Genomic DNA, 14,198 nt, shown 5'->3' on the forward strand with positions numbered 1-14,198 from the left:
AACAGATATGGTTTTTAAAATTTGTTTGTTTTAATCCTTACCAGAGGATGTTTCCACTGGCCTCCTGAAAATACCACAGTGGTTTGGAGTCCTTATTCTAGGTGGAAAATTTTAGTAAGTTGGTGATAGTAAAGGTGCTTTTAGGATCTTAAAGCTGATAAGATATTTATTACACACCCTCTAGGAGTAGAGAAATCAGGCATGGTGTTATCCTTGCAGAAATTGTCAAGCTGATGATACCAGTCACCAGCACCCTGAAGAGGTATTTGATGTGCCCCTTTGGTAGAAAATTAGAATTTAATCTGGTTCTTTATTTTTCATTCCTAGAAACGACTACAGAAATGATCAGCGCAACCGACCATACTGATGACTGTTTTGAATGTTCCTTTGTCTCTGACATGATCCATAGTGAAATTGCCAGAGTTTTGCCTGCTGCTTTCCTGGTGGCCTCTTCTTGGGTAGTGAAATTAAGTGACATTTAGAATTTTATTTGGGTGGTAGGGCTGGGACAGTTTTTCTTTAGTAATGTCTGTTGGAATTTTCCCCTTTAGTTTCCAACTTTCCCCTTCCCAACCCTTGAAGCTAAGTGCGTTGTAAAATATTGCCAAAATGGAAAGTGTTTTATAATACTGCAATAAAGGCTTCTTGTTTTGTGGATTTTTGTATATTAGTGCATTGTTCTGTCACACTCAGGATTCAGTTACAGCAGACTCTAACCCTGAAGAATGAGGAAATGGAGCCTACTTCATTAAATTAAAATGTTACTTTCAACAGTATTGATTGAGCTTCTACTCTGTTTAGAATAGTAGTTTCTAAAGAATGGCTGCACATCAGAATCACCTGAAGGAGTTGTCAAAATTAGATTACCTAAGCCTCATTTCAAGTGTGTTGGATCAGAACTTGGTGGGGGTGTGGGGAAGGAGTTAAGGAACCTTTGTGTTAAGCTCACCAGGTGATTTTGAGAGTTCCAGTTTATAATTTAGAACCATTTATTTAGGGCAGTGTTCTAGATGCTGGGAGTAGGGAGGTCTAAGGGCTAGGTAAGAAGAGTGAGGATTCAATAAGTTAGGGTTAAGATACCAGTGTACATGGTATGTTATTTGGTATTCATTAAAAACTATTTCTTTTACCCTTACCAAGAGCCTGGGACAGACACTATACCAGATACTGGCTATGTTGCTTAACAAGCAAACACAATATACAGATAAGTGCTCCAATAAGAATAAATGCAAGGTGCTTTTGAGGGCTGATTTGAAGGACACTTAACTCATGGCATCAGGAAGGTTTGGTGAGTCTTGAGGGAAGAGTAGGAATTGGCCAAGTAATGAGGCTGGGTTGAGGAAATGGTGTTCCCAGCAGAAAATTAATGACATCAACAAATAAATTAGAGGAATAAAGAGATTGAGGAGTAGACACTGGCTTGAGAAGGGTAAGTAGTGCATTGTGAGGGAGGAGTTAAAGATAAGCTTGCAAAAGATAAGACAGGAGAGGTAAACAAGCTTTATCATAAGGTCCTTGCATTTCAGTTTTCCCCCTGCCTCCAAATAGGGAGTCAAAAATTTTAACCAGGGGAGTGTCCTGACCTGAGTGGTATCTACTGAAAGATGATAATGGCTGAAAGTGAAGAAGCTGAATAGGCGAGGAGGCTATGGTGGGGACCGAGGAGGCTATGGTGGAGACCGAAGTGGGGGGGGCTACGGAGGAGACCGTGGTTGTGGCGGTGGCTATGGTGGAGACCGAAGTGGAGGCTATGGAGGAGATCGGAGTGGTGGCAGCTATGGAGGAGACCGAGGTGGCTATGGAGGCAAAATGGGAGGAAGGTGAGTGTTAGAACATAGTTTTTATCTCACTGCTCCTAGGTTTTAAGGTTTTTTATTGTCCAGTGTTTTGGAACTTGAATTTCATTGTTTTGGAAGTTCTTACTCATAATTCCTTATATCTGTATGTGTATGTATGTATTATTCATTCCCATAGTTAAAGTAATTGAGATTGAGTGGTATTTTGAAACTGTGTAAATCAGGAATTCTTAATCTCAGTGGTGGGGGTGTGCTTTTTCAAATCATGTGTGCTATATATACCCTGCAGTTGTTTTTCTGGCATTTCTGGTAATACCTTTTCCAGATGAAAATCACTGATGGCACTGCTGGGTGTGTGTTGCATACTGCACAATGAATGGTGTAGAGGCAGAAAAAATGGAATGACCAGTGATACTAAATGACTTCAGTTATTATAAGCATTTGTATGCCAGAGGGAGTATAGGTAGTGAGATTTAGTATAGCATGTGGTTAAGAGCACAAATTTTAGAGACATTATGACTGCTTGGGTTCAAGTCTTGTCTCCACTACTTTCTAGCTATGTGACCTTAGGCAAGTTACTTAACCCTGTGGAGCATTAGTACTCTGATGTGTACAGTGGGGCTAATAATACTTCCTTCATGGATTTAGATTAACTGTTGTAACAGTTGCTGGCCCATAGTAAGTACTGTGTAATTGTTTGCTATTAGTAATTATCATCTATTGAATACTTCTTACTGTATGGCAAATCCTATAAAAGTGTCTGTATATACAGGGTGGGAAAAGGTAGATTTACAGTTGTGAAACAGTTTATTCTTTTTTAAAACAGATATGGTTTTTAAAATTTGTTTGTTTTAATCCTTACCAGAGGATGTTTCCACTGGCCTCCTGAAAATACCACAGTGGTTTGGAGTCCTTATTCTAGGTGGAAAATTTTAGTAAGTTGGTGATAGTAAAGGTGCTTTTAGGATCTTAAAGCTGATAAGATATTTATTACACACCCTCTAGGAGTAGAGAAATCAGGCATGGTGTTATCCTTGCAGAAATTGTCAAGCTGATGATACCAGTCACCAGCACCCTGAAGAGGTATTTGATGTGCCCCTTTGGTAGAAAATTAGAATTTAATCTGGTTCTTTATTTTTCATTCCTAGAAACGACTACAGAAATGATCAGCGCAACCGACCATACTGATGACTGTTTTGAATGTTCCTTTGTCTCTGACATGATCCATAGTGAAATTGCCAGAGTTTTGCCTGCTGCTTTCCTGGTGGCCTCTTCTTGGGTAGTGAAATTAAGTGACATTTAGAATTTTATTTGGGTGGTAGGGCTGGGACAGTTTTTCTTTAGTAATGTCTGTTGGAATTTTCCCCTTTAGTTTCCAACTTTCCCCTTCCCAACCCTTGAAGCTAAGTGCGTTGTAAAATATTGCCAAAATGGAAAGTGTTTTATAATACTGCAATAAAGGCTTCTTGTTTTGTGGATTTTTGTATATTAGTGCATTGTTCTGTCACACTCAGGATTCAGTTACAGCAGACTCTAACCCTGAAGAATGAGGAAATGGAGCCTACTTCATTAAATTAAAATGTTACTTTCAACAGTATTGATTGAGCTTCTACTCTGTTTAGAATAGTAGTTTCTAAAGAATGGCTGCACATCAGAATCACCTGAAGGAGTTGTCAAAATTAGATTACCTAAGCCTCATTTCAAGTGTGTTGGATCAGAACTTGGTGGGGGTGTGGGGAAGGAGTTAAGGAACCTTTGTGTTAAGCTCACCAGGTGATTTTGAGAGTTCCAGTTTATAATTTAGAACCATTTATTTAGGGCAGTGTTCTAGATGCTGGGAGTAGGGAGGTCTAAGGGCTAGGTAAGAAGAGTGAGGATTCAATAAGTTAGGGTTAAGATACCAGTGTACATGGTATGTTATTTGGTATTCATTAAAAACTATTTCTTTTACCCTTACCAAGAGCCTGGGACAGACACTATACCAGATACTGGCTATGTTGCTCAACAAGCAAACACAATATACAGATAAGTGCTCCAATAAGAATAAATGCAAGGTGCTTTTGAGGGCTGATTTGAAGGACACTTAACTCATGGCATCAGGAAGGTTTGGTGAGTCTTGAGGGAAGAGTAGGAATTGGCCAAGTAATGAGGCTGGGTTGAGGAAATGGTGTTCCCAGCAGAAAATTAATGACATCAACAAATAAATTAGAGGAATAAAGAGATTGAGGAGTAGACACTGGCTTGAGAAGGGTAAGTAGTGCATTGTGAGGGAGGAGTTAAAGATAAGCTTGCAAAAGATAAGACAGGAGAGGTAAACAAGCTTTATCATAAGGTCCTTGCATTTCAGTTTTCCCCCTGCCTCCAAATAGGGAGTCAAAAATTTTAACCAGGGGAGTGTCCTGACCTGAGTGGTATCTACTGAAAGATGATAATGGCTGAAAGTGAAGAAGCTGAATAGGAGACAATGGTAAGCCAGTGAGAAATACTGGTCTGAGCTCAGATATTGACTGGATGAGGAGGACATAACTAAATAGATTTGAGAAATAATGAGGGAAATTTGACAGGATTTGGCTAGATGTCAGAAATAGTTGGGAGGGAAGAGTTAGGTTACTGGCCTTGGCAATGGGATAGGTATTTATTGAAATAGGAAACACTGAATAAGGAACAGATGTGGGAACAAGATGGAAATGAATCGTTTTAGGTATGTTGAGCTTGGGGCACTCAAATTTACAAGTAGAGACATCCAGTAGACATCTGGATGTGTAAATCTGCAAGCTTAGAAAACTACACTTCCCTGATTTTGTTCCATACTGACTTGGTTTTGCTAACTTCTCTACTTGGTCTTTGCAGGTTGGAAGTTCCTTGGCATGTTCTGATCTCCGTTCTCTTTTAGTTATACTCACTTTTATTCTGGGCATACTCATTCAGGTTATTGCTTTAAATACCACCTAATACAGTGATGACTACCAAATTTATGTCTTCAGTCCTGACCTCTCCCCTTAACTCTGGTTTATACTCAGCTGCCTATTTGATCTCTATTAGGATGTACTAAATAAATTTGATTTTTCTTGGCAACTCCTCCAGGATTGAACAAAACTTTGGATCTCCCTCTCCAAGTCAGTTTCTCTCTTCCTAGTCATTTCCATCTCAGTAAATGCCCTCACTGTCCACCTAGATCAGATCAGGTAAAAAAAACTTTAGAGCTTATACTTGCTTTCTCTCATTCATTCTGTACCTGCAGTTCCTTTTAATTCTACCTCCAAAATATATCCCGAAACCATCTTTATAGTCTTGGTTACAATCGTATGAGCTACAGTCATCTCTTGCCTGGACAGTTGCAATTGCCCATTATTAGGTCCTCCCAGTCTTGCCTCTCTAAAATCAGTTTTTCATACAGCAGCCAAGTGATATTATGATGTAAATCAGACCATATGTCATGCCTCTTTAAAACCCTTTCAATGACTTTCTGTTGCAAGTAGGCAACAAATTCTTTACCCTGGCTTACAAAGCCCTATAGGATCTGGCCTGCCTACCTCTCCAACTTCATTATATAACATCCAGACTTACCTTGCTTTGAGCACATTGGTCATAATTCTTTTTTTTTTAAATATATTTTGTTGATTTTTTACAGAGAGGAAGGGAGAGGGATAGAGAGTTAGAAACATCAATGAGAGAGAAACATCGATCAGCTGCCTCCTGCACACCCACTACTGGGGATGTGCCCACAACCAAGGTACATGCCCATGACCGGAATCGAACCCGGGACCCCCCAGTCCGCAGTCCGACGCTCTATCCACTGAGCCAAACCGGTCAGGGCGGTCATAATTCTTGATGGTATCAGATATGATTCTGCTTCAGTATTTTGTATATATTTTGTCTAGAATTCTCGTTCCTCAGATAGTCATATGGCTGACTCCTTTTCACTACAACTAGGGTAAATCCTTCCTTTGAGGTCTTTCTTGGCTTTTATCTAAAAAACGGCCTCTCTCTCTGCCTGACCGGCATGGCTTAGTGGTTGAGTGTCAACCTATGAACTAGGAGGTAGGTCATGGTTTGATTCCCAGTCAGGGCACATGCCCAGGTTGAGGGCTTGATCCCCAGTGTGTGGCGTGCAGGAGGCAGCCGATCTCTTCATTGGTGTTTCTATCCCTTTCTCCCTCTGAAATTAATAAAAACATCTTTATATAAAATACTGCCTCTCCTAGTTACTTTCACATCACCTCAAGTCTTTTTTTTTAAATGATTTTTTTTACAGAGGAGAAGGGAGAGGAATAGAGAGAAACATCGATGAGAGAGGTCGATCAGCTACCTCCTGCACGCTTCCCAGTGGGGATGTGCCCGCAACCAAGGTACATGCCCTTGACCGGAATCGAACCTGGGACCCTTCAGTCCGCAGGCCGACACTCTATCCGTTGAGCCAAACTGGTTCGGCACCTCTTAAGTCTTTACAGTACTTCTCAGTATTTGAAATTATCTTTTTGTGGGTATAAACTTCTCTCTCGATTAGAATATGATCTCCAGGAGAGTAGGAAACCTTGTCTGTTGTCCACTGTTCTAGGTTCCATTGCACATTCACCTAGAACAGTCTGAGGCACAGGTTAGGGACTTAGTGAATATTGACTAAATGAATCTATTACAGATGCAGATTTGAGAGTCATTAAGATGAAAGTGGATAGGATTAAAATAAGGCAGTTTATAATAATGGTTCTTTATCCCAGCTGTATACTGGAATTAGCAAGTTTTTTAAAACAAGGATGTTTGAGCTTCACTCCAAAATGATGAAGTCTGTGATCAAGTAAATGGTCCCCGGATTTCAGATGATCTGATTCCAAAATATAGACTTTTTTTTTTTTTCCTTGAAGATGGACATAGTTTGTAGGGATTGGTGTGGCAGGTCCTACTGGCAAAGAGAAACTGAAGCCTTCAGTAAACAAGAACTAAAGTAGTTTGGGAGAATAAATAGGGCCTGTCAAAGAAATGGCCCCGAGGTAGGTAGAAAGTAGACATAAGAGAAGAGAGAGCAGAGAGTGTGTGGTTGGTCTTGACTACAGCCTAATTATTTCCACTGAGAGAATGATGGGGGGGTGGGCAAGTTAGAGGAAATGGTCCGCCCTGACTGGTTTGGCTCAGTGGATAGAGCGTTGGCCTGCAGACTGAAAGGTCCCAGGTTCGATTCCAGTCAAGGGCATGTACCTTGGTTGCGGGCACATCCCCGGTAGGGTGAGTGCAGGAGGCAGTTGATCGATGTTTCTCTCTCATCGATGTTTCTAACTCTCTATCCCTCTCCCTTCCTCTCTGTAAAAAATCAATAAAATATATTTAAAAAAAAAAAAAAAGGAAATGGTCCAAGACTCATGCTTACAGGATTTTCTCCTATTTTTCCTTCAGCAGTCCTTCCCCCCGCCCCCCACTGGGGCCAGAAGCTCAGTTCTCTAGCTTTGTTATTAAGTTCTGGTTATAGACAAGGGCTTGGTTTAGGGAGGCAGGCCGGTCATCCAGAATAGCTTTGGTTCTGTCCTCCATGTCCCTTCAACCCAGAGTGAGGAGACCTGTGTTTCAGTGAAGCCTCTGATGAAAGGAACAACATAGGTAGAAGTGACATTCATTTATTCATCGAGGGTAAGTATAGACATTTTCTCAGGGGAGCCTGAGAAGCATCCTCAGGAAGTGAGGGCTAGGCCCAAAGAACTGACCTATTTGGAGGTTTTGGAAAGGATCTGAAGCTGTTTCCTGATTTCTGGTGTCCAAGGCCCTGTGGCCTGTGACTTGTGGTTTAGTGGTTTAGGGAAACAGGGAGGGAAGGCAGAGGTGAGGTAACAGGGAGACCTTTTCTGGGCCCTCAACTTTTCCTGTTGGTCTGATGAGGCACTGGCCTTTGCAACAAACAAGGGGCTCAGCTGTGCAAGTCGAAAGTCTTGGATATTTAACTCTTCTAGGTTCTCATTCTCTTCTCTGAACCTTGTAGGCTCTTCCTTCTCCTTGGTCAGAGGTGACTCAGATACAAAGAAAACCTTGTTTTTCAGCTTGTTTTTGATCCAGGGATCAATTGAGGCCAAAATAGTGAGTGTTTCTTGTAGCTGCATTGAAATAAAGGCTCTGTGGCTGGCTGGCTTCAGGCTAAGGCTGGGAGTGGAAGGGGTTACCCATGGGAGGGGGAGCTCTACCCACAGGGCACTATGGCCCCAAGGAATGAGGTCAAGGGACTGTGTGAGGACTTACTCTCCTCTCCTCCCTCCTGACAAAGCAAGTAGTGAGGCTAGATGGGAAGGGCTTGGAGGAGGGGTTAGAAGAGGAAGAGGAAGGTAGGAATGCCTTACACTCTTCTTTATAGACTGGCTTTTTTCTGTGTCTAGCATGTCCAGGAGCAAGTGGAACACTTGTGGGCTGCGGATCCCCAGGACACCCTGGTAGAGGCAGAAGGAGAGCACCTAAGTAATCAGTCCAGGAAGATACCCTTGTCAATTCTAATCCCCTTGTGATGGCCCTGTGGCCTGGAGAGTGGGAGATGATGGCTTTCCAGCTAAGGTATCCCTTTCCTTGCCTTTTGGGGCCACTACATTAGGTTCCATTGCACATTCGCCAGGAAGAGTTCAGACAGTTTCTCTAATGTGTAAGAAATGCCTCTTAACACCCATCTCCTGTCCCTTACCCCTTAACCCACTGTTCTCTAATCCTGAAGAAAAGGTTACTCTGAACTCCTGGTAGGACTGGAATCTATATATATAGAACCCTAATATGCAAATAGACTGAACAGCGGAACAACCAACAGTCAACAATTAGTCGCTATGACGTGTGCTGACCACCAGGGGCAGCAGGAGGCAGAGCTTGGAACATGGCGGGCGTCGGCAGTGGTGGGATAGTGGACCAGGTGAGTGGGGGCGTCAGACCTAGGCAGGGTGCTGGTTGCTATCATTGGGGTGAGCCTCTGGTGGTTACTGAAAATTCTTTGCTCCCCGCGCTCTGTGGTCCCACCCCGTGCTTGCACCTGCTGCTGGCGCCAGTCTTGATGGCTTGGGGCCATCAGAGGTGTGAGCAGCGGCTGCCTGCCCCTATCGCCCCTGAGGGCTTCTCCACCTCCCCCTGCTCCTGAAGGGTGATTGGGGCAGCAGCCACTGCTCACAGCTGCTGCTGGCACCGGCCCCAGTTGCTCCACGCTGTGAGTGGGTCCAAGCAGGGCTGGTCCTGTCAGCGCGTGGGAACCACGGCGGTGGGAGTGGGGCTGCAGGCGGGGCCAGGCAGGAGCGTGGAGGATTGGCCGAGACCTGCCCTTATGCCCACCTCAGCCTCACAGCCACAGTTCCTTTCAAGGTGCACAAATTCATGCACTGGGCCCCTAGTTGTAAAATAAACAAGCAAACAACCCCAAACTTCACAGCCTTTTTTTCCCTTTCAGTAGCTGCTCAGTTGCCTATTGCCCTTGCCATCAACACATCTGATCAAAGAAGCAAAACTGGCCTTACCAAAGAGATGACTGCTTCCCGGCGTGAAGCAGCTTGTGGGTTCATTAGTTGCCTGTGTAGAAGGGAGTAAGTGTGTTGTGGTTCAGTTAAGGGGGAGGGGGAGGAAGGCTGATTGTTTCTTGGTATAGCCCAGAGTGAGTTGGGCATAAGGCATCATGATGAGTGATGCTGATTTCATAAATTTTTTCCCTCTTGTTTCTTAGGTCAGAAGGGGCCAGGAGGGGAAAAGGAGATACTGAGGAGGTGCTGACAAATATATCTGTTCAGAACTTTACCTTTTACAAGTCCCATTCATGTCCTCGTCTTAATTTGAGCTTTATAGCAAGCCTGAGTGGTAGGTATAATCAACCTCTTTGTACAGTAGAAGGAAAGTCCAGGGGTCAAAAAGTGACTTGGCCAGGGGCAAAGGCAAGTGACAGCTGAGAACTGGCAAGTTCTTAGCTCTCTCTGCTCCTCTGCCCCATTCCCACCACCTAGGATTTGGCCCTGCCAGCTCCCAGTCTAAGCCACTCACCCCTCCACCAAGTTCATCATCATGGGCTTCATCTTGAACTCGTCCACAATTTCAGCCACAACCTGCCTCATAGCCTGAAGAGGGATTAAGATGGGACAAGAGAGAGAAGGAAGCAGGGGTGTACCCTTAAGTGCTTCACAAACCTTTGTTGAATGCTTAGTTTCTTGCATATACCTTCCTTGAGGGAAGGTCTGGTGGGGGAAGCAGACTGGTGAGTAGGCAATTACATTACTGTGTAAATGTTACAACTGAACTAAGGGTAGGGTGCACATAGGAAGGTCTCCTAACTTAGTCTGGGCACCAGGAAGATTTCCTGGAGGAGGTGATGCCTCAACTGAAACCTGAAGGGTGAATGGGAGTTAACCAGGCAATGGGTTGGGGGAGGGTGATTTTCTAGGTGTGGATGCGGGGAGGACATGTATAAAAGCCTGGAGGCAAGAGAGGGAGAGCATAGTGTGTTTAGAGAACAGAAAATAGTTCAGTTTATCAAGGTGACCACACTGGGACTCTTCAACATGGGGCACTCTGAGGAGTTAGACTGGGATCACAGGTATAAATCAGGATAGGGTCATCCTAAGCATAGTTGGTGTGTGGTTCTGAGGGGTTGAGTGGTTGAGATGATGCTGGAGGCGTAAGCAGGCTGGGCGGTGAAGGACAGGGTAAACCATTCTGAGGGCAGTGGGAAGCTATTGAAAAGTTTTATGCACAACCTGATTTACATTTTAGGAAAATGTCTTTAGATAAAAGTTGTGTGACTAGTTTTGTAGTAAGCTGTTATAAAGGTAAAAGCAATGGGACATAAGAGGGCAGAGCTGATGCTCTTTGTGGTGATTTGGGAAAACTTCCCATAGGAGGTGGTGCTTAGCCTGGTCTTGAAGGAGCTGTCATATTTGAGTAGGCAGAAGGAGACAAGAGTTACTTACCAGTGTGACCTTGCAGAGGGGAGAGGGATGACAGGGGCATTTTGTCTGAGCAAAGGCAAGGTGGCTTGAAAACAGGCTGCATTAGGGAAACGGAGTAGGTTAGAGTGAATGTGATTCTTTAGGGGACAGTGTGGTGGGAACCAAGACAGGGGAGGTCTGAGAAGGGAGAGAGACAGCTTTGGGCTGCCTGGGCTTTGGAGCTTTGGTCTCACTTACGAGGAAGGGTTCATTAAATATCTTCCTCCTGAGTAGGTCAAATGTGAGTCCCTCCAGTCCCTGTGCCTGGATCTGTTCCAGCCCAATGGTCTTGAGCATCTGGGTCGCCTCAAAGCGGTGCTGAGGGCAGGGGTGGGGAGCCATGAAGGATAGACTCCCTCTCATCCATCCCCCAACTCTGTCTTAGTGCTGGAGAAAGAAGGGTATTAGGCAGCCCAAGACTCACCTCAAGGACACAAGAATAGCACAGCTGGTCTAGGACGGCCCTGATGACCTCGGCTGAGTGTACACGCATCATCTTGACCAGCATCCTAAGTATCTATGGGGGCAGGCAGGGTGGGTGGGGTCCAAGAAGCATCTGGATGGCCAGGCCGACTTGACGGCTGAGTCTAGAACTTGTGGGGACTAGGTGGGGTCCTGCCTCTTGAGTGTGCACATACATAAATGAATACATATCAAATGTGCACAGACACATGTATATGTAGGTCCACATGACCCCTTACCCGTGCATACACACATTCACACACAGGACCTGCAGTACTCCCTGCTGAAGCTACCTTGCCCTGGGATGAGGATGACAGGGTCCAGACCCCCATGGAAGTCAGCACTAGCCTCTCTTTCCCCCGTCCTTCCCAGGGATCCAGCCTCCTGCCCTGCACACCTTCATCCTCTGGGACATAAGCCCGTGGCATAGGCACTGCAGCAAGAAGTCTCGGGCTGTGTTGTTGCAGGGTCTCAGGAAACCCAAACACAGGGCTGCCTCCATGGCTGCTTCATTCTTTGACTTCTGTATCAGCATCTGCAGCACAGATGCCAGCATCCCTTCATCCCCGATTTGAGTCCTCTGAGAGGAAGACAGGAGGGGACTATGTTCTCAGCCAGGCTTTGTTAAGAGGGCAATTCTTTGCTGCTTCCAGACCATTCTCCCTAAAATGAATCTCATGTTATCAGATTATTTTATCCACTTCTTGTTTTTGTTGTCATCTACTTGCTCCTAGGTCATATCCTCTCATTTCTCTATGACTTTATCTTCTGAATGAATCAATGTTACTCTCTTAATACTTCTGCTGTCTAATTCCCAGCATTTAAAAATATGTACATTTCATTGATCCAGCTCCTCCCCTCCAATAACCTTGTACTCCACACTATGTCAGCTACTAATTCCCACAGAGATTTTATCATTACTTATTAACTACAATTTCTCCATTTCACGGATCCCACTCTGACCATCACTTCCTATCTTTCCAGCTCACCTCTTGATGTTAACAATTGTTGGACTCCACAAGGACTAATCATCACTAAGCACCATTTCACTGCTCCTCACCTTCATCCCTCTTTACCCAGCTTAAATTCCATGGTCCTGCTATAATTACTTCCTGCCTCAACTCCTTTACCTTATCTTGGTTCATTGTATTCAACTCTCTACTTGCTCTGTGCCTGTACTTCCTGGAGAAAAACACAGTCACAATGATTGATCTTGCTTTAGATGGATGAACACAAATTTCATGTAGATCCCTAATGCTGCCTACTGATCATACTGCTTTTCTCCAGGCAATTCTCTTTTCCACCCTCTACATCACACCCTTTCCTCTGGTACCTCTAGCACTTTCTTCCTCCATTCCCACTCAGCTTGTTTCCTACTTTACTGAGCAAGTACAAGTTCCAGAGATACCACCACTTTTATCCAACTTTCAACCTGCACCCATATGTTCTTCCTTTCCACTCGTACTGTAGACTGTTAGAGCTCATTTCTTCTCACCTACTTGAGAACATTGCTGCACAACTCTTCCCACTATCTTCAAAATGACCAGTTTTCTAACTACTGAATTATTATCCCTCAGACTAGAAACATGTTATTTTTCTTTTTCTAGAATCCACCCCTGGTGCCAACTACAACCCTTTCTAGCAAAACTTGGAAAGTGGTCTGTTCTTGCTGTACACAGGGGGGCAAAAGTAGGTTGTGAGTGGTAAATTGCTACGCCAGTGCTTCCATTCAGGAAACTCCACAGGACAATGCCTTCCCATCAAAATCAGGAGCTAGGTTACCTTCTCCCTGACCTAACCCCCAGCCAACACCATCAATTACCTTGCCCTACCTTGCCCCAATTACTGATCTCCCCATCACCTTGTCTTTGGGGATAGCAGCCCAGGAATTTAGAGCTACTCGTAGTCCCCTCAGAGTATCCATCCTTTGCTCCTCATTTGGCTCCTTCAACTGCTTGATGAGAGCCTGGATCACATCCTTATTCAGGCAACCTAGACAGGGAGGGTCCTGAGGTCAGGGCAGAGCCTTGGGCTGCTCCTCTCTGCCAGGATCCATTGGACTCCACTGTGCCCTCAAGACATAAGTTCCAAGTACTAGGTCCCAAGATGTTGCTCATCTTCCCAGGACACCAGAGCAGCTGGCTGAGCGCGACCTTAATTCCAATCTCCCTTTTCACTTCACCTCCCTCTCTCTCTCTCTGCCCAACAGTACCTGGGAGAGTTCCCAGACACTGCCCAGTGCTAGGTTGTGCAGGCATATACTGCACTACCCTTCTGTCTTCACCCAGAGGGGAGAGTGGCTGCGCTACCTCCTATCTCACCTCTCCCAACTCCCCAGCCAGGGAGAGGATATACTTACCCAGGATGGCCAGGGTTCTATAAGCCTCATACTTCACTCTCTCTGGACCAGTTTCGACCTGATTTAAGAGGCAGGTGGTGGAAACATGCTATAAGGTGATGGAATGTCAGAGCTTTAAGAATCTCAGCTTAATCTCATGTTATAAATGAGGAAACAGGCCTAGAGAGTGACCTGTCTACTCAAACACAGTACAGCCAGGAAGGTGTAATGGAAGGCACAAAACTTGGGAGTAAGACTTGTTCAAATACCTATCTGGGATCTAGTCGCCATGTGGCCTTGGGCAAGTCGCTTGGCCTCTCAGAGTTTCCATTTTCTCATTAGGAAAATGCAGATACTACCACCTATTCCTAGTATTGTAAGATTTAAATGAGATTATGTAGAAGGATGCACGCTCTCCATTATAACTGGGCATATAAATATGAGGCATTGATTCAGTTAAGGGAGAGAATGAACTCAGTCCCAGTTCTCTCCTAGTTTTTCAGTTAAGTGTCTTTTCTTAGACAAAAGGTGTTGGGGTCCAACCCCAGCGGGTCCAGGGGTTCCCCAAGGTGTGGACGGAGTCGGTGAAGAAGGAATGACATGGAGGCTACGTCAGTTGATCAGCATAGCAAGGTTCTCCCGCCAGATTCTGTAGCCAAGTTCTCTCGCTATGTTCTCCAGCCAGGT

The 14,198-nt window shown here is 44.6% G+C and overlaps 2 protein-coding genes across 5 annotated transcripts in view; one reads left to right on the forward strand and one right to left on the reverse strand.

Moving 5' to 3' along the window:
• Positions 1-3,075, forward strand: part of TAF15 (TAF15 RNA polymerase II, TATA box binding protein (TBP)-associated factor, 68kDa) — a 38,090-nt gene extending 35,015 nt beyond the window's left edge. For 2 of the 4 annotated variants that reach the window (XM_014534761.1, XM_014534763.1), the window contains exons 16-17: positions 1,646-1,820; positions 2,945-3,075. In XM_014534761.1, the coding sequence (XP_014390247.1) occupies positions 1,646-1,820; positions 2,945-2,984 (215 nt within the window). In that variant the 3' untranslated portion in view covers positions 2,985-3,075. Of the gene's footprint in view, positions 1-327; positions 658-1,642; positions 1,821-2,944 lie in introns of those variants that run through there. The other 2 variants (XM_014534760.1, XM_014534762.1) reach the window with 2 other exon arrangements.
• Positions 3,076-7,137: 4,062 nt separating this feature from the next.
• The window catches only part of HEATR9 (HEAT repeat containing 9), an 11,770-nt gene continuing 4,709 nt past the window's right edge, over positions 7,138-14,198 (reverse strand). Inside the window, exons 6-14 of the mRNA XM_014534769.1 lie at positions 13,533-13,590; positions 13,035-13,165; positions 11,571-11,753; positions 11,136-11,228; positions 10,910-11,029; positions 9,771-9,844; positions 9,257-9,308; positions 8,114-8,200; positions 7,138-7,873 (exon numbers count right to left, since the gene is read on the reverse strand). Of these exons, the coding sequence (XP_014390255.1) occupies positions 7,490-7,873; positions 8,114-8,200; positions 9,257-9,308; positions 9,771-9,844; positions 10,910-11,029; positions 11,136-11,228; positions 11,571-11,753; positions 13,035-13,165; positions 13,533-13,590 (1,182 nt within the window). The 3' untranslated portion in view covers positions 7,138-7,489. The remainder of the gene's footprint in view (positions 7,874-8,113; positions 8,201-9,256; positions 9,309-9,770; positions 9,845-10,909; positions 11,030-11,135; positions 11,229-11,570; positions 11,754-13,034; positions 13,166-13,532; positions 13,591-14,198) is intronic.

Source organism: Myotis brandtii, unplaced genomic scaffold, assembly GCF_000412655.1.
Source record: "Myotis brandtii unplaced genomic scaffold, ASM41265v1 scaffold1327, whole genome shotgun sequence".
Taxonomy (NCBI): Eukaryota; Metazoa; Chordata; class Mammalia; order Chiroptera; family Vespertilionidae; genus Myotis; species Myotis brandtii.